The sequence below is a fragment of the Melanotaenia boesemani genome, chromosome 2, assembly GCF_017639745.1.
Source record: "Melanotaenia boesemani isolate fMelBoe1 chromosome 2, fMelBoe1.pri, whole genome shotgun sequence".
NCBI classification, from domain to species: Eukaryota; Metazoa; Chordata; class Actinopteri; order Atheriniformes; family Melanotaeniidae; genus Melanotaenia; species Melanotaenia boesemani.
In genome coordinates, this window is record NC_055683.1 from 536,706 (window position 1) to 564,699 (window position 27,994).

The 27,994-nt window shown below is 42.7% G+C and overlaps 1 protein-coding gene and 1 long non-coding RNA gene across 2 annotated transcripts in view; one reads left to right on the plus strand and one right to left on the minus strand.

Moving 5' to 3' along the window:
• Positions 1 to 5,415: 5,415 nt before the first annotated feature.
• LOC121650394 lies at positions 5,416 to 26,593 on the plus strand. The gene is made up of 3 exons (XR_006012262.1): positions 5,416 to 5,496; positions 16,156 to 16,167; positions 26,582 to 26,593. It is a non-coding gene; the product is annotated as an uncharacterized LOC121650394 (long non-coding RNA).
• The window catches only part of rrn3 (RRN3 homolog, RNA polymerase I transcription factor), a 31,495-nt gene continuing 12,426 nt past the window's right edge, over positions 8,926 to 27,994 (minus strand). Inside the window, 10 exon segments of the mRNA XM_042001739.1 lie at positions 8,926 to 9,463; positions 10,574 to 10,658; positions 10,995 to 11,147; positions 13,161 to 13,269; positions 13,825 to 14,012; positions 14,099 to 14,229; positions 23,143 to 23,268; positions 23,388 to 23,522; positions 26,060 to 26,143; positions 26,228 to 26,326. Coding sequence (XP_041857673.1) covers positions 9,323 to 9,463; positions 10,574 to 10,658; positions 10,995 to 11,147; positions 13,161 to 13,269; positions 13,825 to 14,012; positions 14,099 to 14,229; positions 23,143 to 23,268; positions 23,388 to 23,522; positions 26,060 to 26,143; positions 26,228 to 26,326 — 1,251 coding nt within the window. The 3' untranslated portion in view covers positions 8,926 to 9,322.

Consider the following 27,994-nt stretch of genomic DNA (forward strand, 5'->3'; position numbering starts at 1 on the left):
ATTCCAAGTGGGTTGTGGTGAGTGCTCCCTTTGCCTCTGAAACCGGACCAGACCGGAAAAACAAAGGTGGTGGCCGCGGAAATATTAAATACTAGAGAAAAATTATTACAGTATATTAGCATGTTATTAGCATAGCATTAGCATATTAGCATGTAATTGGCATAGCATTAGCATATTAGCATGTAATTGGCATAGCATTGGCATATTAGCATGTAATAGATAGATAGATAGATAGATAGATAGATAGATAGATAGATAGATAGATAGATAGATAGATAGATAGATAGATAGATAGATAGATAGATAGATAGATAGATAGATAGATAGATAGATAGATAGATAGATAGATAGATAGATAGATAGATAGATAGATAGATAGATAGATAGATAGATAGATAGATAGATAGATAGATAGATAGATAGATAGATAGAAGTACTTTATTCATCCCAAGCTGGGAAATTTAGGTGTTGCAGTGGTACAGTCATTTAGCAGTTGTGCTTCTTAAGGTAGGAAAAAAATAAAAAACAGTATAAAAATTTCAATATTTACAAGACTTATACAAGGAGATATTTAGCTATACACAGCAAGAGTGAGAATAGCCAGCAAATAATATAGTCCAGTGCAATGATTAGTAGTGAAGATGAGGAGTTTAACTGTGCAAGGTTGATCCAGTCAGTGCAAACATTCACCAGTTACAACTGTCACTCATATTGTTATCTCTGAGACCATGATGATGAGTTAAACAGTCTTATTGCGTGTGGCAGGAAAGATTTCCTAAAGCGGTCCTTGAGACAGCGAAGCTGTCTGAGCCATTTGGAAAAGGAGCTCCGCTGTCTGTCCAGCACAGGGTGGAGAGGGTGGTCCGGGTTATCCAAGATAGATAACAGTTTGTTCAGTGTCCTCCTCTCCACCACTGCTTCTAAAGTGTCCTGTCTGCAGCCAATGACAGAGCCAGCCTTCCTGATCAGTTTGTTCAGTCTGTTGGTGTCACTGGCTGCAATGCTGCCCCCCCAGCAGACCACAGATGAGAACAGGGCACCGGCCACCACAGACTGGTAAAAGATTTCCAGCATCTTGCTGCACACGTTGAACGACCGCAGCTTCCTCAGGAAGTAGAGTCTGCTGCACGCCTGCTTGTACACAGCTGTGCTGTTGGTCTTCCAACTCAGTCTGTTATCGATAGTCACTCCCAGGTATTTATATTCCTCAACTGTGTCCACATCACTACCCAGGATGCAGAGGGGCTGTGGAGCTGATCCCTTCTTCCTGAAGTCTAACACCATCTCTTTGGTCTTGTCCACATTAAGCAGCAGGTGATTCTTACCCGCCCACTCCACAAATCCGTCCACCAGCCCCCTGTACTCCTCCTCCCGTCCACCACTTATACACCCAACAACTGCAGAGTCGTCAGAATATTTCTGAAGGTGACATGACTCTGAGTTGTACTGAAAGTCTGTGGTGTATAAGGTGAACAGGAATGGAGAGAGCACAGTGCCCTGCGGGGCTCCTACATCACTCATCACCACATCAGACAGGACACCGCCCAGCCGGACAAACTGCGGCCTGTCTGTCAGGTAATCAGCGATCCAGGAGACAGAGGACCCGCCGACACCCATCAGCCGCAGCTTCCCACTCAGTAAAGAAGGCTGGATGGTGTTGAAGGCACTGGAGAAGTCAAAGAATGTGACTCTCACAATACCTCCACTACCATCCAGGTGCGAGTGAGCTCGCTGCAGCAGATAGATGACAGCATCATTCACCCCCACATGTGGCCGGTAGGCAAACTGCAGAGGGTCGAGAGAAGGTTTCACCAGTGGCCTCAGGTGGGCCAACACCAGCCTCTCCAGCACCTTCATCACATGTGATGTAAGGGCAACTGGACGGTAATTACTGAGGCTAGATGGAGATGACTTCTTAGGAACAGGAACCAGGCAGGAGGTCTTCCAAAGTTGTGGCACCTTCTCCAGGCTGAGGCTCAGATTGAAGAGGTGCTGGAGAACTACAGACAGCTGGCTGGCACAGGTCCTCAGTATCCTGGGGCTGATACCGTCCGGGCCAGCGGCCTTGTGTCTGTTCACTCTCTCCAGCTGTCTCCTCACCTGCCAGGCTGTTACAGTCAAGCCAGGGGAAGGGGTTGGAGCGGGGGGAGGTGTTATGGGTTGAAGTCCAGTCTGATCCAGTGGGCTCACTGTAGGGGGGGGGGGGGGGAGGGGAGAGCAGTGGAGCAGTTGGAAGAGGAGGGGGGAGGTGTGGGATGGCTGGAGTAGGGGCAGAGGAGACAGGGGCAGTCTGAGAGCTAAACCTGTTGAAAAAGGTGTTAAGCTCATTAGCTCTCTCCCTATTACCATCAGCCAGTCTGCCTCTCCCCCCACATCCTGTGATCTCCTTCATTCCAGACCACACCTCCCTCATGTTGTTCTTCTGGAGTTTGGCCTCCAGCTTCCTCTTGTAGGAGTCCTTACACTCCCTCAACTTGTCCCTCAGTTGGTGTTGCACCCTCCTCAGCTCCTCCCTGTCTCCAGACCTGAAGGCTCTCTCTTCTTGTTGAGTAGGGTCTTCAGGTCACTAGTGATCCACGGCTTGTTGTTTGGGAAGCATCTAACAGTCCTGGAGGACATGACAGTGTCCTCACAGAATTTGATGTATTCCGTGATGCTGTCCGTCACATTGTTGATGTCCTCCCCATGAGGCAGGCAGAGTGCATCCCAGTCTGTGCAGTCAAAGCAGTCCTGCAGGGCCTCCTCAGCCTCCTGTGTCCACCTCCTCACTCTCCTTGTGGGCACAGGCTGCTGCCGGACAATAAGCACATACTTTGGTGAAAGCAGAACCAGGTTGTGATCTGACCTGCCGAGGGGGGGAAGGGCGGTTGCACTGTATGCTCCCTGTGCGTTTTCATACAGTAGGTCCAGAGTTTTATTGTCCTGAGTGGAGCAGTCCACATACTGAGTGAAGTCAGTCAGTGTTCTGTCCATGCTAGCATGATTAATTGGCAAAGCATTAGCATATTAGCATGTAATTAGCATAGCATTAGCATATTAGCATGTAATTGGCACAGTATTAACATAGCATGTAATTGGCATATCATTAGGATAGCATCAGTATTTTAGCATGTACTTAGCATAGCATTAGCATATTAGCATGTAATTAGCATAGTATTAAAATAGCATTAGCATAACATTAGCATATTAGCATGTAATTGGCAAAGCATTAGCATATTAGCATGTAATTAGCATAGCATTAGCATGCAATTAGCCTAGTATTAGCATATTAGCATGTAATTAGCATAGCATTAGCATATTAGCATGTAATTAGCATAGCATTAGCATATTAGCATGTAATTAGCATAGCATTAGCCTATTAGCATGTAATTAGCATAGCATTAGCATATTCAAATTCAAATTCAAAGAGGTTTATTTGTCACATGCACAGTTATACAAGGTACAATTGTACAGTGAAATGTGTTGTTTTCAGTACAACCCATTCAAGACTAGACAAAACAACATATGACACAACAGGAACAGGCAGTCTGACGGAGCAGCCGTTTCCCCAGCGCTCCTTGTCTTAGATATAGGTGAAAGGTAACAGTAGGGAGTAAGATGTAGCTGGAGAGGATAAAAAAAGGCATCTCCACACTGGGCCCAAGGGCCCATTATTGAGATACAAAAAACACTCCTCAGTACATAAAGAACATAACTCAGACAATCACGACATCAGAAACACGTGGCGGCCAAGGCAGTGAATCACGGGGAGGTGTATCTGTAGTGGTGTACTTGAGTGTGGTGCGTGTGTGTGCGTAGAAGTGAGCATATGAACTTTGCCCCAGTTCTCCCTCACAGTCTCTGCCGCCTGATGATAGTGGGCATCCTTGGGAGCTGATCCAGGTTAAAGTCCATCGCCCGGGAGGAGGGAGGGGGGGGGGGGGGGGACTGAGCATCCGTCAACATAACATTCCAGGGAACTTTTAACCAGCCATCCAAGGCCAGTACAGGGAGCCGAATTTGATAACAGCATTTGTTTTGGTTCAGGCCAGAGCTGTTTCGTCTGCCTTGAGTCTCTCACTGGCTACTCCAATCATCCGAAATATGGGTCAATTTTCATCCAGCCGAGCCGACAACTTCTCCAAGTTGGTGACCATCTTACGTACAAGCTCAGAAATCGCAACCAGTTTGCCATCCAGAGCTTGAATAGCCTCCAGTTTACGATTCAGCTCCTGCACCGCCAAAGCCTGATTGTTCATAGCTCGGCACACACCAGTACAGAAATCCGGCAGCTTGCCAGTGACTGCCGACAGTGTCCGAATTTTGCGATATGCCAGGAAACCGCCCACTCCAAACAGCAGAAACCCAGTTATCATGAATCCGAATGTATAGATGTCTTCAGCGTCCTCAACAGAAAGGATCGACAGACACATGACTTTCCACACTCCCCAGGAATCCATCACATATCCAGCCGAAAACGTTCCGCCTGGACAAGCAGGCTCCCCTACACCTGTTTTCCGGTTCGAATAAATTTGGTCGATTGCATTTAGGGACCAGCTGATCAAATCCATATCTCAAGATTTGAGATGTAATTGGCATAGCATTAGCATATTAGCATGTAATTAGCATAGCATTAGCATATTAGCATGTAATTAGCATAGCAGTAGCATAGCATTAGCATAGCCTTAGCATATTAGCATGTCATTGGCATAGCATTAGCATATTAGCATGTAATTGGCATAGCATTACTACTTTCTTCCACCTACTCTATCCTCCATTTGGTCTGTCCTCCATCTACTTTGTCCTCATCTACTCTGTCTTCCACCTACTCTATCCTCCATCTTCTCTGTCTTCCACCTGCTCGTCCTCCATCTACTTTGTCCTGCACCTACTCTGTCCTCCATCTACTCTGTCCTCATCTACTGTCATCCATCTACTCTGTCCTCCATTTATTGTGCTCCATCTAATGTCCTCCATCTATTGTCTTCCATCAACTCTGTCCTGCACATGTTCTGTCATCCATCTACTCTGTCTTCCATTGTGCTCCATCTAATGTCCTCCATCTATTGTCTTCCATCTACTCTGTCCTGCACCTACTCTGTCCTCATCTACTGTCATCCATCTACTCTGTCCTCATCTATTTTGTCCTGCACCTACTCTGTCTTCCATCTACTCTGTCCTCCATCTACTTTGTCTTCAACCTACTCTGTCCTCATCTACTTTATCATCATCTACTGTCCTCCATCTTCTCTGTCCTCCTACTCTCCTCTGCCTTCTCTGTCCTCCATCTAATGCCCTCCATCTACTCTGTCCTCCATTTATTGTGCTTCATCTAATGTCCTCCATCTATTGTCTTTGTTGCAAATATTTTATAAGCATTCTTATTCACTTACTCATTTATTATTCATTTACTCATTTAAACATTATTGTTCATTTACTCATTTACATTTTATCCTTACATTCTAGTGACATTCATTAGGCTCTGCTTTTAATGAATAAGAGCTACATTATTATAGTGTTGCTGAGGTCAGACAGCTTAACTAACAACACAGCTTACAGACAGTGCATTCACAAACAGGACACAAACTCATACAGGGTTACTGAGTTCAATACTGGGAAAATAGCAAGGGACCTTGAAACTGTTCTGGGTGTTCAGCAAGGGAGTTGTTGTAAATATTGTTATATTCCCTTACTTATCTACTCACTCCAAGCAGAGCAGAATTTTCCAGTAACTCAGAAAACTTATTAAAGAACAGCCTTTGTGTAAAACTGTGGGAACAGGTAAAAGGGAGTCAGCACAGAAAGGCAGACAGATAACAGGGCAGAGCGAAGCATCTTCTTTCCTTTCAGCTCTGACGTACCCCAGAAGGAGGACCTGGAGGAATCAAATTCCCGGAAGAAGGAGGGACCACCTTGCAAAATACACATTCACATGAATGCGCACCACATGAACGCACATAGCCACAATGCATTGTATCAGTATAAATGAGGAGGATAACTTAGGTAGGCGGGTCTTTTGGCTGAACCAAAGGTCCCGACACTTCGTGTATTAGTGGACCAGAAGCTAAGCTAACAGACCTCCTCTTAAGAGATATGTATTGCTTTTTTATTACTGGCTCAACAAAGAATTGTCAATTCTACTCAATCTCTGGTGTTTTTGCCTTCTTTTAAAAATGTGGATTTTTGAACACTCTTCCTTCTGATACAGGTGGTGAACAAATATTTTTAAACCAAGAAAACCAACAATTTAAAACAACACCTTCCATCTACTCTGTCCTGCACCTATTATGTCCTCCATCTACTCTGTCTTCCACCGACTCTGTCCTCCATCTACTCTGTCCTCATCTACTGTCATCCATCTACTCTGTCCTCCATTTATTGTGCTCCATCTAATATCCTCCATCTATTGTCTTCCATCAACTCTGTCCTGCACCTATTATGTCCTCCATCTACCCTGTCTTCCACCGACTCTGTCCTCCATCTACTCTGTCCTTATCTACTCTGTCCTCTATCTATTGTCCACCTTCTGTCCTCTATTTACTCTCATCCATCTACTCGCTCATCTACTGTCCTCCATCTACTGTCCTCCACTTACTCTTTCCTATATCTACTCTGTCTTCCACCGACTCATTCATCCATCCACCTCATCTACTCTGTCCTCACCTACTGCCCTCCATCTACTCTCTCCTCCTACTCTCTTCAGCCTACTCTGTCCTCCATGTAATGCCCTCCATCTACTTTGTCATCATCTACTCTGTCTTCCACCTATTCTGTCCTCCATCTACTCTGTCTTCCACCTATACTGTCCTCCATCTTCTCTGTCCTCATGTACTCTGTCCTCACCTACTTTGCCCTCTATCTACTGCCTGCCATCTACTCTGTCCTCCATTCATTGTGCTCCATCTATTGTCCTCCATCTACTATGTCCTGCACCTACTGTCCTCCATCTACTCTGTCTTCCACCTACTCTGTTCTCCATGTACTCTGTCCTCCATCTACTTTGTCCTCATCTACTCTGTCCTTCATCTACGCTGTCCTCATCTACTCTGTCCTTTATTATCAATGATCTGATTTTAGATAATATCAATTGTCTCTTTTTAACTGAGACTTGGCTTGGTACAGATGCATCAGTTACGCTCACTGAGGTATCTCCCCCAAATTTGAAGTTTTTTTTTCTATAAGTGGAGGTAAAAAAACGCTGATTGCTCAACAATCAACATCAGCACAATAAATAACTTTTCTTCTTTTTAGCATCACTCATTTGTTTTATCCAGCACAGTTTATAGACCACCAAATTGTCCTAACCTATAGCCTGTCTATTGGTGCAGCCCTGGACCTGGTCCTAAATTATGACCTGTTCACTGGTGTGGCCCTGGAATTGGTCTTAACCTATGGCCTGTCCATTGGTGCAGCCCTGGACCTGGTCCTGACCTATGGCCTGTCCACTGCTGCGGCCCTGGACCTGGTCCTAACCTATGGTCTGTCTTGCCAGCACCAAGGTGCTGGTGCTTTTATTTCTAGTAGATTACATTACTGTAATGCCCTGCTCTCTGGTCTTCCCAAAAAGTCCATCTCAAACATACAGCTACTTCAGAACTTGGCAGCACAAGTTCCAATGAGGACCAGAGGGCAGGAACACATAAAACCAGTTTTAAAATAGCTGAATTAGCTACCCATGCATTTCACGATTGATTTTAAGGTTCTTTTAGTAGTTTATAAATGTCTTAATGGTCTTGGACCTTCTTATTTATCTGACCTTTCTCTTGCGTTTTATCCCAGTTTTTTTTTTTTTTATAAGCCAACAGTCTGATAATTCTCTTCAGGTTTTTATATTGGCATGACGTCAGAGGAATGTTCCTTTTCAAAAGATTTAAAGTAATTTCGCTCAGAGCATGAAGAAAGTCTGGTGAGCAGTGAGCCAGAATCTCCTTATGTTTCTGCGGCGCTGCGTGGTCTGAGTACAGCACATTACTTTTTATGCGTGCTGACATGTTGATGATGGTGAGTTATTTAGATTTGGGTACATAAACAGTCGGCCACTGACCTGGAAGAACGCAGACCTCAGCACCCAGATGACCCAAGAAGATTTAGTCCCCTCCCACCCATTCCCCCACCATCCACAGCAGAACTTGTAGACACAACGAAGAAGGGGTGATGGTGAGCAGTCCTGGAGTTGTTTATAATGCAAGAGCACTTTCAAAATGTAATTGTTTCCTTTTTCTCACCAATGTCCTTGTCTCACTTTACAGATGCTGTAAGACAACTGCGGGGGGGGGGGGGTCGGGACTTGATGTGCAGTGAACAGCTGACCCAGTTACTTCATATTTAACATTAACTTGGTCGGTGTTGGGGCGGGTCATGTCCTTAAATGCCAGATGTGACGTAAACATGTTCCTACCTTCTAAGAACCTCAATCAGCTGTTCATTAAGCTGTACAAGGAGACTAGTTCTCTTTCACAGGTTAAAAAATCCCAGGTGTTATGCTAACGTCCCGGACCTCTCTGGTTCCGTGTGTTGTTGTGTAGGTGAATAACTTCAATTTTCAGATTAAATGTTTGTTCTTGGATTTTGTGAAATAAATTTCTAAGTAAACGTGACAGATGTTTTCCTCGTCATGACCCATTTTATGACTGAATGGTAAATGGCCTGATTTATTTAGCGATTTTACCCTATTCAGTGATGCGACTTATAGTCTGGAGCAACTTCTAATCCAGATCATACGGTACTTATTTTTCATTTGTAAATTCACTTTTGCTACATAAACACTGCAATGTGAAATAGAAGCTCTGTGGCTGGATGTCGAACACATTTTAGGTGACTGGTTGGTTTTAATGGGAAAGTCTGTGAATGTAGGTTAAATCTGTGGAAACTGTAAAGCAGGTCCAAGTATTAAAGAGCTGACGTTTCCCCAAAGTTTTCAGCATAGTTTTCCTTCACATACATAACTACTGTTGAAATACAATTTTATTTCTACATTTAAAAAAAGACAGTAAAAGTCATTTACAGTGTTGATCTGTTAATTTTAAACTTAATGTGCAATCTCAGATCTCTAATTTAACCTAATCATCAGGTTAGAAGGATCAGGATCCTAATACCTGAAGTTTTCAATGTTTAGCTACAAACCACCCCCACGAGCAGTTACTGTTATAGCTCATCAGATAATCCTCTGGACACGGACTTCTCAGGCGCTCCTGGCTGCTGGTAGAAAGATGTGGAAGTACAGATTAATGTCTACACAGCCTGAAGCTGCTGTCAGGTCTGAGTAAAGGAAAGGACCGACTCTCCCAGAGCAGGCACTCCTGGTTAAACCGAGGTCTGAACTCAAAAGCTGGAGCCTGAACGGCTACTGGCGGGGGAAGGGAGGTGACCCGACACCGCTCGGACTGCAGATGTTTGAGCCGTAGGAGCTAGGCGTCATTCCTAGGATGCCATCGGTCTGCGGTGTGTCCTCACACAGGAAGTCATCCTCGTCCTCCTTTGAGCCCTGACACACAAAATAAACAATGAATCTTGATGCAGGTATGGAGACACCCAGGAAACTTATTTTATTAGTTTATATCTGCAGAGGAACGTGGACAGGAGCCGTCCAGAGTGAGTCCCTGAGTGCCTCCAACCAAACTGTTGTAAAGCACGGCGGTGAGGAAATCATACTGTTTCTCTAATAGCTGTTCAGGTGAGAATATTGAAATTCTGAAGAATAAAAAGTTATTTAGGAGATCTGGTAAAATTAAACCTTCCCTCATAACAAATAAGTCAGGACTCAGAACTCAGAATAATAGAAAATAATATTAATAATAATAATAATGACATTCCTTTAGCCTAAAAGCATAAATGCGTAATTTGCCCACTTGGAGAACCGCGTACACGGCGAGAAGCCACGCATACACGAGGAGAAGCCACGCATACACGGGGAGAAGCCACGCAAACACGGGGAGAAGCCACGCGTACACGGCGAGAAGCAACGCTTACACGAGGAGAAGCCACGCCCACACGAGGAGAAGCCACGCTTACACGAGAAGCCACGCCTACACGGCGAGAAGCAACGCCTACACGGCGAGAAACAACGCCTACACGGCGAGAAGCAACGCCTACACGGCGAGAAACAACGCCTACACGGCGAGAAGCCACGCCTACACGGGGAGAAGCCACGCTTACACGGGGAGAAGCCACACCTACAAGGGGAGAAGCCACGCAAACACGGGGAGAAGCCACGCAAACACGGGGAGAAGCCACGCGTATACGGCGAGAAGCCACGCCTACACGGCGAGAAGCAACGCCCACACGGCGAGAAACAACGCCTACACGTGGAGAAGCCACGCCTACACGGCGAGAAGCCACGCCTACACGGCGAGAAGCAATGCCTACACGGCGAGAAGCCACGCCTACACGGCGAGAAGCCACGCCTACACGGCGAGAAGCCACGCCTACACGCCGAGAAGCAACGCCTACACGCCGAGAAGCCACGCGTACATGGCAGTAACATGCAGACTCTACACAAAGGATGAATAATTCACAATCGCCAGAACAGAAATGGGACATGAGGCTTAAAATAAATAAGTAAAATAAAACCTCATCTATTTTTCCATCATCTCACCTGCTGGGTTGCTCTGCAGGGAAGCAGCTCCGAGTCTGCGACTTCCTCCCAGACCTGGTACAGTGGCTCAATCACCTGACCGGACCTGGGATATAAAAACAGCTTTGTTAAGGTTCGGGTTGGGGGTTATATGTTTAGTGCATCTGGAGAATTTCAGAAAAATCTGCAAGGATCATGTTCAGTGAAGTTCCACTGAAAGACTGTCAGCCTGGATGACTCCTCTTTGCCACATTTAAAGTGATTTCTGGTACCATGCAGGGAAGCTGCATGGTACACTTTCCTGTACAGATCGTCATGGTTTTAAAAAGACGAGTAAATGAGCGATGAGGAGGGCACTGTTGGATGATGAAGATATGTGGCTGATGGCCTGGGGTTACTGGTGGAACTGTTGACTATCTTCTCCCATAAACTATCTACGTACTTCTTAAGCAGGTAGGGGTCAAACGGGAAGAAGCTGTCCAGAGGGTTGGTGATGGTGGTCACCCCGTCCCCTCCTGCAGAGCTGCGAACCACCGGCAGCACCTGGCGGTTGTTCCTCTCAATGATAGTGTAGCAGAACACCACCTGATACTTCCTGAAACAAGCCCAGCAGAAAGGTGTTAATGTGGTTCGTCTCATCATCACTGCAGGTACACCAGCTCCAGCTCCAGGAAGTAAACGCTGCTCTACTTCCCTGCTACGGTTCTACTAACTATGTACTGAAGCAGTAGGATTCAGTGGATTCTGCTGATAATACCGACCTTAAACATGTTTATTTTAGGAGGATTTCACAGCCATAATGAGACAAAACAGATAAGCACAGGGTTAAAATCCATCTGAAGCTGTGCAGACACGAATAGTGGTCTGTCAACAGTGGTCTGAGAAAAATCACATGAAATGTTTAGTGTGTGACAAAAACAAGAGTAAATTCCTGATGTTTTTAATCCCAGTATAAACCAGTCTGTAGCAGCTTTTAATCCCAGTATAAACCAGTCTGTAACAGCTTTTAATCCCAGTATAAACCAGTCTGTAGCAGCTTTTAATCCCAGCATAAACTAGTCTGTAACAACTTTTAATCCCAGTATAAACTAGTCTGTAACAGCTTTTAATCCCAGTATAAACCAGTCTGTAGCAGCTTTTAATCCCAGTATAAACCAGTCTGTAACAGCTTTTAATCCCAGTATAAACCAGTCTGTAGCAGCTTTTGATCCCAGTATAAACCAGTCTGTAGCAGCTTTTAATCCCAGTATAAACCGGTCTGTAGCAGATTTTAATCCCAGTATAAACCGGTCTGTAGCAGCTTTTAATCCCAGTATAGACCAGTCTGTAACAGCTTTTAATCCCAGTATAAACCAGTCTGTAGCAGCTTTTAATCCCAGTATAAACCAGTCTGTAGCAGCTTTTAATCCCAGTATAAACCAGTCTGTAGCAGCTTTTAATCCCAGTATAAACCAGTCTGTAGCAGCTTTTAATCCCAGTATAGACCAGTCTGTAACAGCTTTTTATCCCAGTATAAACCAGTCTGTAGCAGCTTTTAATCCCAGTATAAACCAGTCTGTTGCAGTTTTTAATCCCAGTATAAACCAGCCTGTAGCAGCTTTTAATCCCAGTATAAACCAGTCTGTAGCAGCTTTTAATCCCAGTATAAACCAGTGTAGCAGCTTTTAATCCCAGTATAAACCAGCCTGTAGCAGCTTTTAATCCCAGTATAAACCAGTCTGTAACAGCTTTTAATCCCAGTATAAACCAGTCTGTAGCAGCTTTTAATTCCAGTATAAACCAGTCTGTAGCAGCTTTTAATCCCAGTATAAACCAGTCTGTAGCAGCTTTTAATTCCAGTCAGTATCATACATGCGAGTGAATCTCAGAAAATTAGAAAAGTGTGAAAAGGACCGGTGTTGTAGCCTTTAAGAGCCAATCAATCAACTCTAACCAGCTGATCCATCCAAACACCTGCAGAGACCTCCTGAGCATCTAGATGGTCTCAGTCTGTTCCAGTAGAGTCCAGCATCATGGGGAAGGCTGCTGACCTGACAGCTGGACAGAAACCATCACCTCCCTCCACCAGGAGGAAAAGCCTCAGCAGGTTCCTTTTTTTATTGATTTCATGTAATATTCTAATTTTCTGAGATTATGATTTTTGGGTTTTCATCAGCTGGAAGTTATAATCATCACATTTTTAACACAAATATCTCAGTTTGCATATAATGAGTATATATAACAGTTTCCCTTTTTAGGTTGAATTACTGAAATAAATTAGGTTTTGATTTATTTCCTAATTTTTTGAGTTTCACATGTAAATGCATTCACTTATAATATGTTAAATGCAATAAAGCAGATAACATTACAAAATTTAACCAATAATGTAATAAGTTTAATTAACTTTTGGCTGGATTTTACATCACTAGCCAAGGATGAAAAACTGGAGCCAACAATATAATACAGGACTGCAAGACCTGCTTCTCTGCCTAGTGGATCACATATCGTCCTCATATTGATCACGGATAGGAACCATGTGGTTTGATATAAATGACAGATTTTCAACTCTATTCTGCATAAATTTAAGACACAACGAAGGCGGAGTCAGAGCAGGATAGGGTTTATGTACCTGGTGATGGCTGCAAACATGCTGCTGACTGAAGGTAGACATACTTTCAGAGGATTCAGCTGACACATCACCACCCGCTCCAGGTTCAGGTTCTGCAGGTACTCCAGGCCTGACACAAACACAGAGACCACATTATGAACTCTAGCCGGGTGCCCTGAACTCTGGTCTATGGAAGACGGACGCCCTGAACTCCGGTCTATGGAAGACGGACGCCCTGAACTCCGGTCTATGAAAGACGGATGCCCTAAATTCCGGTCTATGGAAGACAAACGCCCTGAACTCCGGTCTATGGAAGACGGACGTCCTGAACTCCGGTCTATGGAAGACGGACGTCCTGAACTCCGTTCTACGGGAGACGGACGCCTTGAACTCCGGTCTATGGAAGACGGACGCCCTGAACTCCGGTCTATGGAAGACAGACGTCCTCAACTCCGGTCTATAGAAGACGGACGCCCTGAACTCCGGTCTATGGAAGACGGACGTCTTGAACTCCGGTCTATGGAAGACGGACGCCCTGAACTCCGGTCTATGGAAGACGGACGCCCTGAACTCCGGTCTATGGAAGACGGACGCCCTGAACTCAGGTATATGGAAGACGGACGCCCTAAATTCCGGTCTATGGAAGACGGACACCCTGTCAGGTCTTGTTTTTCATCATGTTTACCTTTCTTCATGTTGGCCTCCAGTATGCCTCTGTGCCTGAAGATGATAGTGTAGAAGACAGCCTGGCAGACGGCGTAGAAAGGTCCGTGGAGGCTGACGTCACAACACACCTGTTTACCACTGCTGTCCTGGCTGTCTATGTATCCGTGAATCCAAGAGAAGAGCAAGTCCAGACATGCCCGCACAGTGCTGCAGAACAAGTCTACGTCAGTTTAACAAAACAGGTTACATGTTTTACACAAGTTGTCTTCAACAGAAAGTGCACATCAACTTACGCTACAGGAACAAACGTGGCTCTGGCAAGAAAGCTTCCCATATATCCAGCGGCGGCCTGACGGAGGACAGAAGGCTGAGATGGGTTCTGTAGGATCCTCCACAGGTGATCTAAGAAGGCCTCTGCCAGTGCCTGACATAAAAATCAAGAAAATACAATAAAACCAGAACTCCCGGAACTGCACATCTCCACATCTATGCAAATCAGACAGCAAAAAAAAAACAAAACAAAACAAAAAAAAAACAAAACAAAATACTTGATCCTGTGTCTGCTATACAACCCCAGTTCTAAGAGTTGGTTCTCTGTATAAAATGTTAATAAAACCAGAATCTCATCAGGCCATATTTAGGTCTGGACTAGACTGCAGCTAGGCCAGTTCAGAAGCTCTTCTCCTGTGAAGCCATGCAGTTGTGATGGATGCAGGATGTGGTTCAGCATGGTCTTGCTGAAACCTGCAAGGCCTTCCCACCACTGCCACCTGTAGCTCTGGGGAACTGGCTGTTGGGAATAACTGTAAGTACGGTGTTATATTCCTGCCTAAGAAGCATTTTTCTATGGCTTTCAATGTCATTTAGTTAATTTGCTTATGTGTAAATGTTCATCCCTTCACCATGTGGCTGGTTCACGCTGTTAAGCTAGCTGACCTGTTATATCCTAAATAACAGTTAGCTTTGGACATTTTGGTATAAGCTAAACAGATTAGGAAGTGACAATGTAGTGGATATTTCTAGTTGTGTATTTATATTAGGTACAATTATGCACAATATGGATCGAATATAAGTAAATGAAACATAGAACAAATAAGCAGATAATAGGATTATCCATGTATAGTTCTAACTGTAAGAGACTCATTATCAATATTTCATAGTTGAAATGAGGTTATTTGCTAGAACGAACCTTAACATTAACTTAGCATTTCTTTGTTTATAGACCACACACAGATTCATTCACCTGCGGTTGCATTACTGTGCTGTTGTGTTTACGAGTGACAGTAAAGAAATTTGACTTTACCAAAGAGAACTTTGATCTGACCGACACCGCATAGTGAACATCTTAACCTTCTTACCAAAAGTCTTCCATGAATATCACACTACAGGGTGTGCAGAATTATTAGGCAAGTGGTATTTTTGAGGATTAATTTTATTATAGAACAACAACTAGGGCTGGGCAATTAATCGAATTTTAATCGCAATTACGATCTGGGTTTTTAACGATCATAAAAATGAAATGGTCCGATTATTTTTTGTCCTTTGATTTGTGCTGTTTTCAAATCGAGCGCAGCGCTTTGCTGCAGACTCCTCCCACTGCTGCGTTCATGCACGCAGACGCGCACACGGGGGCTTGCGACGTAACACAAAAAATAGAAAAATGTTCAATTTTTGAGAGTCGCAACTAAATAATCCAGCTTCCAGAGTCACAGAGCGACAAACGTTATAAACAAACAGAACTTTTTTCTCAGTTAACACAGTGAACAATCCGGGATTTAAGAACCTCATCAACACTTTGGACAAACGGCATCACTGCCATCTCACCACCATGTTAGTGGACTGTCTCTTTCTTCCCTGTATGATGAGTGTAGTGAGGGTGTGTGAAAGACGTGGTGACAGTCCGATGTTTCGCCACCGCTACGGACCTGTGGTAAAGCCGCAACAGAGCCGTATAGAAATGTTGCGCTACATTTTATTGACGCGGATTTAAACGTGAAAACGAAATGTCTCCAGACTATTTTTTCTAGATCACACCAGGCGGAACAGAGCTGCTGGTCTGAGACAAACAATAGTTATGGGGACCTGGTGGAAAGAAACTAGTCAGCATTACCACAGTAAACACTTCAAATGTCCCCCCTCCCAACCTCTTATCTATAATTGTGTTAAATAATCGAGATCTCAATTTCAATCAAAATAATCGTGATTATCATTTTTCCCATAATCGAGCAGCCCTAACAACTATGTTCGCAATGAACACAAAAGACTTATAAACATCAAAGCTGAATATTTTTGGAAGTTGGAGTGGGGCTTTTTTAGTTTTAGTATCTTAGGAGGATATCTGTGTGTGCAGGTGACTATTAATGTGCATAATTATTAGGCAACTTAACAAAAACCAAATATATACCCATTTCACTTATTTATTTTCACCATTTTTACAAATATACATTTCTGGCATTCAAAAACAAAACAAAAACAAATCAGTGACCAATATAACCACCTTTGCGAGGACACTCAAAAGCCTGCCATCCATAGATTCTGTCAGTGTCTTGATCGGTTCACGATCAACATTGCGTGCAGCAGCAACCACAGCCTTCCAGACCCTGTTCAGAGAGGTGTACTGTTTTCCCTCCCTGTAGATCTCACATTTGATGAGGGACCACAGGTTCTCTATGGGGTTAAGATCAGGTGAACAAGGAGGCCATGTCATTATTTTTTCTTCTTTTAGACCTTTTCTGGCCAGCCACGCAGTGGAATACTTGGATGCGTGTGATGGAGCATTGTCCTGCATGAAAATCATGTTTTTCTTGAACGATGCTGACTTCTTCCTGTACCACTGCTTGAAGAAGGTGTCTTCCAGAAACTGGCAGGACTGGGAGTTGAGCTTGACTCCATCCTCAACCCGAAAAGGTCCCACAAGCTCATCTTTGATGATACCAGCCCATACCAGTATCCCACCTCCACCTTGCTGGCATCTGAGTTGGAGTGGAGCTCTCTGCCCTGTACTGATCCAGCCACGGGCCCATCCATCTGGCCCATCAAGACTCACTCTCATTTCATCAGTCCATAAAACCTTAGAAAAATCAGTCTTATGATATTTCTTGGCCCAGTCTTGACGTTTTATCTTGTGCGTCTTGTTCAGTGGTGGTCGTTTTCAGCCTTCCTTACCTTGGCCATGTCCCTGAGTATTGCACACCTTGTGCTTCTTGGCACTCCGGTGATGTTGCAGCTCTGAAATATGGCAAAACTGGTGGCCAATGGCATCTTGGCAGCTTCACGTTTGATTTTCCTCAGTTCATGGGCAGTTATTTTGCGCCTTGTTTTTTCAACACGCTTCTTGCGACCCTGTTGACTATTTTGAATGAACGCTTGATTGTTCGATGATCACGCTTCAAAAGCTCCGCAATTTTAAGAGCGCTGCATCCCTCTGCAAGACATCTCACTATTTTTGACTTTTCAGAGTCCGTCAAATCTCTCTTCTGACCCATTTTGCCAAAGGAATGGAAGTTGCCTAATAATTATGCACACCTGATATAGGGTGTTGATGTCATTAGACCACACCCCTTCTCATTACAGAGATGCACATCACCTGATATGCTTAACTGGTAGTAGGCTTTCAAGCCTGTACCGGTTGGAGTAGAACAACATGCATAAAGAGGATGATGTGATCAAAATACTCATTTGCCTAATAATTCTGCACACACTGTAATACAGGCTCCAGTCTCACAGACAAACTCACTGGTAACTACTCTTCGACAAAAATTTAACTGGAAAATCTCCTTCATGCCTTCAGTTGCTTTTATTTTTCATTTTATTTTATTTATTTATTTATTTTTCCTTTTTTATTGGTTGAAATATGCATTCCATGTATAACAATACAACTTTAAATCCAAATAACACAACTATTATTTTAGGGAAAAAGACAAAAAAAAAAAGAGAACAAAATAACAAAAGAAAAAACAAAATGAAATCTCGTGTATAATCAAAAAAAAAGGTTGGGGAGAGGTGCAACAGGTACAAGTTTAGTTATTGTAGGGGAGGATAAAAGGGAAAAGCAAATTCCATTCTGTATATGGCTGTTGTCACGTCATTCATTCACTTTGCTCCATCCATTTTTTAGCTAATGTGTCCTTTCCTGCTGCCAAAAGCAAATTCCACAGATATCCATCTATCCCTTTCAAGTTTGGGGATTTGTACCCTAAATACATTATTTTGAAGTCAAAAGGAATTTTGATTTTAAAAATCATTTGCATCACTTCATGTACCTTTGTCCAGTAACTGCTAAACTTTGGACATCCCCAAAAAATACGGTATTGGTGAGCCTTTTGGCAGCCACAATTTCTCCAGCATTGGGCTGAGCCTCCTGAATAATGTGCGCTCTGCGATGGAGGTATAAAATAGCAAAACACATTTTTCCAACAAAATTCCTTCCATGTATAAGATTTTGTACTCCTCCATTGGGATATACACATATAGTCCCATTTGTTATAGCTGAGGCTCCTTCCTCGTCATTTTTCTTTAATATAATTAGTTGATAGATTATTTAAATTACAAATGTATTTGTATAACTGTGCTACTGTTCCCCTAGAGAGTTCGGATCTGTATGCATTTGTAAAGAGTTTTATTAATGGGCTATGTTCTTCTCTATTGGTTTGTTTAATTTCACTGTTATAATAACCCCATAATTGTAGATATCTATAAAAAATCTTGTTTCTCTAGATTAAAGTGCTCTTTCAGGTTCTGGAAACTTTCATTTCGTTATCCTGTTCGATCTGGAAGTAGGATTTAATACCTTGTGTAACCCATGATTTAAATCTCATATCAGTTTTATTGGGGTGAAATTTGAATCACAAGCACTCCGCCCGAGAATTTAATAGCTTTTTCCAATTTATACTCTTTTATCAAATTCTTCTATATAGTGACTGTTGATTTTATATGTTGCTTTTTGATTGTAGACGTTTATTGTTGGCCAAAATAGCTTGTATTGGGATATCTATAACCTTTGAGCTTTCCATATCTTTCCATTGCGCTTTGTAGTTTGGGTCACACCAATAAAGTAATACTTTTATTTGTGATGATATGAAATAATGTTGAAGATTTGGCAGGCCCCATCCTCCTCTTTCTTTTGATAATTGTAGTTTTGTAACGAATACAAGGTCTGCGTCCATGCCATATGAATCTTTAAATCATTTTATCCCATTCAGTGAAATATTGTTTTAAAATATTTATTGGTAATGTTTGAAATAAATATAAATATCTTGGTAATACATTCATTTCAATTCTTGCGCTTAGACTAAGGTAAGGAAGAAGATTCCATCTTTTAAGGCGCTTTTTAATGTTACCATAAAAAGGGAGATAGTTTTTTTTCCCCATTCATTTTGATAAATTTTTTTGTTAGGTTTCACCCTAAATATTTAAGGGATTCTGGGCTCCATTTAAAGGGATAAGCTTTTTTTTTTAAGATTTTCAGTAGGGTGAAAATAGGAGAGTATCTCAATCTTGTCTGTATTTCATTTGTATCCTGATAATGTGCCAATACTGTTAAGAAAGGTCATGACTTCTGGCAGCGAGATCTCTGGGTTAGTTAGACATTAAAGTACATCGTCTGCATAACTTGCATAATTATTTTATGTTACATTTGTTGTATTGTGACCCCACAAATTCTGTCTGCCTGTCTGATATACTGAGATATTGGTTCTAGAAATATGGCAAAAAGTAGAGGGGACCAGGCACATCCCTGCCGAAGTCCCCTTTCTAATGTTAATGATTTGGTCACATGGCCAATAATTTTCAATCTTGCTGTTTTTTTTTATCATAAATGGCTTTAATATTTTTGATTATAAAATTATTTGGAATTTTTCCAGTAATTTGTATAAGTATTGCCAACTTACCGAGTCAAATGCTTTTTCCGCATCTAGGCTAATTACCATAGCTTTTTCTTTAATAATAAAATAAATGAATAAATAAAGTAAAAAAAAATATAATTTATCCTACTACAGAGTGTGGGTTAGAGTAATGAGTATACTGTCTGGCGGTTGGGGAACATTTTCCTCCATACATTTATTATTCCTACATCCTTCAAAAGTCAGCCAAATTTGACATCTATTGCTTTAATACCACTTGATTTATTATATATGTCCTAGTTTAGGCTGTAAATGAATGTTAAAGTCTCCACCACAGAGTAAGGTTCCCAAACCGAGTGGTTAGGTGGTCTACATAGTTTATAAAAAGAAATGTCACTACCTGGTGGGGCATATACATTAATCAAACTGAAAACCTGCCCTCCAATTAATCCTATGATCAGAATAAATCTTTCATCTTTATGCTCCTGAGTCACTTCTAGGTTATTTTATTGAGATCAATATAGTAACTCCCTCTTATGTTTTCCCCTGTATGAAGCGTAATATACCTTATCAAATCCCATTTTATTAAGTTTTTGGTGTTCCAGATTATTAAATGTGTTTCTTGAAGATATACAATATCAGCCTTCTCCCTTTTCATCTTTGTAATATTTTGACCTTTTTATTTGGTTTAGGATGCCATTAACATTGAGTGAAATTACCTTTATTTTTCCCGTGTTCATGGTTTTCTCAACATAAAAAAACGTTGATTCGGATGCTGCAAAACTCTCTAACTAAACATAAGTACATAAGTTGCAAAAAATACATCATAAACCAAACTCAATTCAAAAATAGAAAAAGAAAAGAGAACTTCCAAAGGCAAAGGTAAGTTGGATGTCCTTTACCTGACCTAAAAGAAGAAATACTGGTCATCATTTGCAGGGAAAGCCTCTTTAAACCTTGTGAAAACAGGGCCCCCCCAAGGACAACTTAGAACATGCATATTCGGACATAAAATGTAAGTCCTTATCCTCCAAAGGATCAAGTCATTTAAGTCTTAAATTTATGAATGAGGATAACGAGAAAAAAAAAGAAAAAGAAAAAGGAGTGGGTTTCACCGTTCTCATCCGTATCTACTGTGGAGGTTGCCTTTTGAAGGTTTGGAGTTTGGCTCTGATAGTTGCTTGTCTCGTCAGGTCTCTGTCCGGTTCGGATATCCCTCGTCCTGCAGTGCACCAGAGCTCCTCGTCCAATACTTCCGTCAGGTTCCTCGAGGATGCACCATCTTCACTGTAAAGCCTGAGCTTTCATGTCTTTTGTTGCTTCATATCGCTGCTGTCGCACCAAAACCTCCTATGTCCAAATTCGTCATTTTTGTTTTCCTTCATAAATCTGTACTATTGGTCACCCTCTATGTCTGTCTGTTGTTGTTACAAATATTTAACCAAGAGATATGATTAAAACATAATGCAAAGTTTGATGACATTATGTCCAGTTATTACAAAACCATTCCGTTTTTTTTTTCATTTTTTGAAAAATGACAGTTTTTGGAGATAGGAGGTTTTGCCCGACAGCAGCGATATGCATTTTGGTTAAAGTTTTTGTCCCATCTTGCGTAGAAAACACAGAGCTTTGCTGGATATGGGTTTGTAATCTAATTTATTTTTCACACAGCACCCGTTTTCCTTCACTGTATCTTTCCGGTTATTTAGGATGGCAGCGGGTAGTCATGATCAAAGTAAATCCTTTGTTTATTAATTTAGATCGCTTTCTTTTCCCAACCTCTTCTCAAAATGAGCTCTTTTGTCCGGAGTTGCAAGAATTTAACCACTATCGATGTCAGTTTGTTTGTAGCTGTGGCTTTAGCGTTGGTGCTCAGTGAGCTCTTTCAATCTGGATCAACCGATTCAGAGATTTCAAATGACTCTCTGAGAAACTTCTCCACAAAAGTCTCCACGAGTTACGTTCTTCCCCTTTATATATACATTATATATCCTTAGATTTTGGCATCTTGCTTCTTGGTCATTTATCTTTTCTATATGCACCATTTGAGTTTTCAACATGTCTTTTATAATTAATTCCACTGTCTCTAGCTTAGCTTCCGCTTTAGCAATACATCCTTCAGTTTCCATGATTCTTTGATTTGTTTAATTTATTTCTTCTGTAATAACGTTCAATTTGTCATTATTTTCGTGCCTGAATTCCTGTATTCTTGTAGAATTCGCTCCATATTCACCTTTGATTTTTCTTTAGCTTTCCTCCACCGCTTTGCTGTTAGCATAAGCAAGGTTCACATTCCTCTCGACTCTCCATCAGTTTCAGGCATTCCTTCGTTGTTTTTTTACATTTCTCTCTCGTCTCCATCCGTTCTTTGGAGGAGCTTGCTTGTTAAGCAGGCATCTAGCTTGAAAGCGGAACCGGAAGCCTTCAGTTGCTTGTAAATACCCAGCTGCGGTGAACTGCAGCCTACGTTCTACTAGATGTCATCAATCTCCTCCAAACCCGAAGTTCGTGCCTCCTTTGATCATTTTATTTTCAGGGTAAACGGACTGCACTTACCTAAAGCTTTCTAATCACTCAAGCTCTTTACATGTCACATACACTTCTTGCCCAAGGACACTTTGTTTATGGAGTCAGGAGAAGCCCAGAATCAAGCACCAACTTTCGTCCTTGTTGTTGTCTCCTGGCCAGGGTCCGTCTTTGTAAACAAGAACAGATTCTCAATTGGACTCGTCTGGCTATAAAGAAAGGCTATTACCTCCTGAAAGAGCCGTCTGGAAAGGAGCAGACTATGTTGGTCTAAAAACCTCTAGTGTGAAGAGGGAAGCATGATTTCCAGTAAACAATCATGTCTGTTATATGCACAAGCAACCACCTTTTGCCTTGTCCCGACGCACACTAGAGATTCCTCCTGGTTCTCTGAATCTTCTGATGATATTCTACACTGTAGATGGAGGATCTTCAGAGTCTGAGGAACATTTTTCTGAAATTGTTCCACAGTTTTAGAACCAGTTTGTCTCAGATTGGTGAAGCTCTGTCCATCTTTCCATCTGAGAGACTCTGCCTCTCTGAAATGCTCCTTTTATACCAGTCATGTTACTGACCTGTTGCCAGGTAACCTGGTTAGTTGTCCAATGCTCCTCCAGGTGTTTCTGGTTTGTACCAGGTACTTTTCCAGACTTTTGTTGCTCCTGTTCGAACTTTTTCCATCAGATTCACTATCAGCTCATATTTCCATCACATGGTGAAACGTCTTCGTTTCATCCTCTGATGTGTTTGGTGATCTTCTACTGGGATTAAAAGATGATGATGGGATTCTGGATTTTACATTTTACACAGAGACCTGACTTTTTGGACCAGGGGTTGTAAAAGACAGACAGAAACATGATTCATAGAAAGGTTTCACAAAATTCTAATAATAATAATTTCTGGTTATCATATTAGTCATGAGTGAGAAAATACTGTGCTGAATACTGAGCCTGAGTGTGGGGAACACAGACCATTTTGAAGCTGCAGAGGTAAAAGAAGAGTGTGTACTGGACATAGGCTGGAAGCATGTGTTTGGCAGAATGAGCTTGTCAAACACGGTCAACAGAGTCTTTGTACAGCGCTTTCGTCCTTTCCATGTGAAAACGCGCCTACAGGAAAGAACAAAACAGTGCAGACCAGAAAACAGGATAAGCCAGCCCAGATATGACCTCAGACAGATGAATGGTGTTGTGGTCGTGATTAAAAGTGTTGAAATGGAGCAGGTGATTCACCTACCGTCAACATGGCACACATCCTTGATGTAGGCCATGATCACAGCCATGAGGGTGTCCAGCCTCTCGGCCACCGGATGGGTCATCACACCGGTGGAGGTATGGTCAGCATCCTCATCCTGACAGAAACAAACACAACCAGCAGGAAACTTAAGCTTCAAAAACTTCACAGCAACATAATCATATTTTTGTCTTTAATATAACTTAAAAGCAGATGCTACTATTTGCTTTAAAACTTTGCTTGTGGTCTCTGTGCTGCTTTTGTCGCTCCTGGTGACTAAAGGACAGGAGCGCTATGGAGGAAGCATTGTTTACGACCCACAGCCAGCTGATGGCGCTGTGCAGAGCCTGTGCTGCTGCCCGGAGCGAGGCCGGTCAACCTGAAGGAGCTGTGAGGAGACGTCAGGGTGCAGAGCAAGAGCCAAAGTCAAGGCAAAGAAGCAGAGGTACAAGCCAGCTGTGGTAGTGGTCATAACAGGGAAAGTGAGATCAAGCTGGCAGCTACCAGGCAGCCAGGAGAAAACTGATGGGTTTCAGGTCTCAGCTGCCTCGTTAAGAGACAGATGGAGAAACTAAACCAGAGGAAGGCTGCAGGTCTGGATGGGATCCGGTCCAGATCCTGAAGACCTGTACCACCCAGCTGTCTCATATCTTGCAATCACTTATTAAATGTGAGCCTGGGTCAGGAGAGAGTTTCCAGTTCTCTGGAAGACGTCCAGGTTTGGTTTCCTATCCCACGAAGTCCAGACCGTCCAACCTCAATGACCACCGTCAGTGGCCTCCCCTGTGATTAAGGTGCTTAGAAAGGCTGGGCTTGGCCAACCTGAGACTGCAGTGACACATCAAAAACCTGCAGCAAGGGTGGCCAACATCAGTCCTTGAGAGCCACGATCCTGCAGGTTTTCCATGCATCCCTGCACCCTAACCATCCTCTCCACCAACACTGTCAGCCAGCGGAGCTCCTTCTCTACCAGACTGAGACGCTCCGATACAGGAAACCTGTCACTGATCAATAAGTCAGCTCTGCTCAGACACCAGGCTCCACCCTCTGCTTCTAGCCACCACATTTATTCTACTTTTTCCATTCTAGTTGGTTTCGTGCATCGTTTTTCTTACATTTTGCACATCCTTATTTAAATGTATATACTTCTGTATTTGAGTCTTCTTATTTATTCTCTCTTGCTCTGTAGATTTCTAATTGTTGTACACAGATTTGTAGATTTGTTTTGCTCCTCTTGTTTGTGGTTATTTGAGTCTGTTGAGCTAAAACTCCTAATATCTTTCCTTCCCTCTTGTCTTTCTTTCTTTCTTACTGACTTTCTTTCTTTTTCTTTCTCTCTTTGATGATGAATGATGTTCTGACTGCTGTGTTGTGCCGAACACATTTGATTTGCCGAGAGGAGCTTTATAGGTATAAGGCTCCTCTTGATAATCAGATATTTTATTTATTTATTTATCTTTTTAATTTATTCTGAGTTAAGGAATTTATATACTCTTGCTGGATCTGATCAAAGGGAACAGAAAATAAGGAGAATAATGAAGAGAAGTAAAAAGGAAAGTAATAAAAGGAAGAGGGGACAAAGATCTAGTAGACAAGAAGCAATGAGCTTTAATCCAACCTAACACCAGACAACCAGCTGCTTCACCTGTACAGAAACACACACACAAACACACACATAAACACACACAGCATAAACACACTCACTCACCCACAAACCTCCAAGTCTCACCTCTAAACACACCCCAGCACCTTCCTCTACAATCCCCTGAACCTCACTCAGCCCCCCTTCAAATCCCTACACCCCTCCTGCTCTCGGGCCAAACCCTGGGTCTCGGGGTGACAACCAGACACCAGGGCATGCACCAACCCACCCCAAGGCAGCACATCTGGGTAGGGCCAGATCCCCCAGCAATAACCAACCCCTCCATCCCCAAAAGAGGGGGACACCCCGAGGCACCCAAGCCCAGAACCTCCACCCTGCCCACCCCCAGAACAGTCCGGCCACCCAAGTCGATACTACCACTCATATATACTACCACTGCAGAGTAGCCCAGGTCCCCCACCACAGGAAACTATCAAGCACCCAGTCTCCCTGCTTCCATTCATGTCTAAACTACTAGAGCGTGCCGTCTTCAGTCAGGTCTCACAGTTCCTCCAAGACAACAACCTGTTAAATCCATATCAGTCTGGTTATAGGCAAGGCCGCTCTACTGAAACTGCTCTCCTGTCAGTTACTGATTCCCTACAGGTTGCCAAATCCGCTGGTCAATCCTCAGTCCTTATACTGCTGGACCTGTCTGCTGCCTTTGACACGGCCAACCATCATATACCATCAGGGCTCGGTGCTCGGACATCTTCTCTTTTCACTATACACCTCCTCACTCGGTGCAGTATTAGCTCTCATGGTTTCTCCTACCACTGCTATGCAGATGACACTCAGCTTTTCCTTTCTTTTCCACCTGACGACACAACCGTCTTAATGTGAATATCAGCATGTTGCTGATCTCTCCGCATGGACGCCTCTTTAATTTTTAGCTTATAACCAAGTCTTACCAGTGTTAGGAAATCTTGTACAAACAGCAGCTGACATTTCCTGTTTTACATTAAACAGGACTTCAGTATTAACAGTGAAGCTTTCCAACCATTAAAACTTACCATGTCAAAGAGTCCCTCCTCAGGCCTCTGTCTCTGCACTGCGTTCTCCTCGGCCTCCTCGATGTCAGACCGAGACGCACTCACCTGAAACACACCACACACTGCTAACATACCAGGACTCACAGCTTTCATGTTTTCTGTGGGATCATATAATAATGCAGAGCTTACATCTAGTTTGAGCAACCTTCCGATGATCACCTCCAGCACATCCTGACGGATGGATGGGATGTACACCGTCACCCTCAGCAGGTTGTGGACGTAACATTCCTGCAAAGCACACCAGATAAATGATGCTCACAAACTGAGTCAGAGAAGCAGACTTTCCCTGATACAAGCTCTTAACCCTTAACCCACACTTGTTAACCCCCTCAAAGTTATGTTTCTTATATTTCTGCTCTGCCTGTTACTAATAAACCACTCTGTAGCAGTTGAAGCGTTTAATCCCAGTATAAACCAGTCTGTAACAGCTTTTAATCCCATTATAAACCAGTCTGTAACAGCTTTTAAATCCAGTATAAACAGTCTGCACAGCTTTTAATCCCAGTATAAACAGTCTGTAGCAGTTGCAAGCGTTTAATCCCAGTATAAACCATGAAGAATATTTTGATTAGGCTGCACAAAATACAAATATTAAAGGAAAGCATAAAAGTCTGAGCGTGCCTAGTTTGAATCTGCCGTCATCACTGTCACCTACAGCATTAGTGTCACTTCCTGCGCTGCCAGCAGAGGCGCGGATGTGCAGCAGAGACAGCAGATGTGAAACACACTGAAGATTACCTGAAGTTTTCCCAGTAATTCAGCATGTCAAGGGAAAGAAAGTAAGCTCTGTGGGGAAAAGTAGGCTGGCCCTCAGTTTATTTCTGCACCGCATCATCAGAGGGAAGCCAAAGCAGCAAGTATGGATCGGACAAAGAGGAGATTTTATTTCAAAGGCTTGGAGGATGTTTTAGATGCGTGAGTAATATTATCTTTTCCGTTTTACTGCATATACAATGCTGTACAACCGTTTTACTGTGATTATTGTAGACATGATCAAGTACAATGGATGCTGTAGGTTGGGCAGGCGGTGGAAGAACGATATAGAAAGAGTTGCTAAATCCCATGTTCAGTAGAAAGTACAGTAGTGACTCCATTTTGTGTCAAAATTAATGGTTTGGCATACAACTACAACTAACTAGCCCAAAAATGTTTCCAGTCTCACAGAAATAAGAAAAAAAGCATTTGGCACATTTTGGATCGGTTTGGTCACCTGAGACTAAAAAGTCTATAGCTCCCATTAGGTTTTACCTAGAAACCTAACATTTCAGCCAGGTGTAGCTGACCAAGTGTAGAGGATGTGTATTAAATGGTTTGTGTCGTGCATGAAGCACCTTAACATTTATTCAGTAATAGATACAAAGGCATGGGAAAAAAGGTCTGCAGCTAAATTTTACATGATGTGGGTCGGATTATATTTCAGCCACATACTAAAACTAAAAAGAAAACTAGAGCTTATTACCTTTAATTAAATAACTTTGACCTTTCAGTTCTTGAGTTATAATCTTTGAAACTTGGTAATGTCAATAGACAAAAATGATTACAGAATTAGGAGGGAATGAAGAGGCTGAAAAGGTTTCCAGCTCAGCAGGGTTTTCATCTGGTCTCTTAAAAACCTTTCTCAGCCCTGGATACCTTCCATCCTTCCAACATGCCATGGTTTCAAAGAAAAGAGTTTGCATCTCTTGGTTCTGTCTAATTTCAGGCCAAGTTCTGAAGTCTCTTTTTTTTGCAGGCATTTAGAGAAAGTTGTTTTCAACCAACTTCAAGAATTTTTAAAATGGGTCAACAAGGTTTTAAGCTTCTCCACAGCACTGAAACGGAAATCAGAGTCCAGACCAGAGTCCAGATCAGAGGCCAGGCCAGAATCCAGGCCAGGGTCCAGGCCAGAGTCAAGAC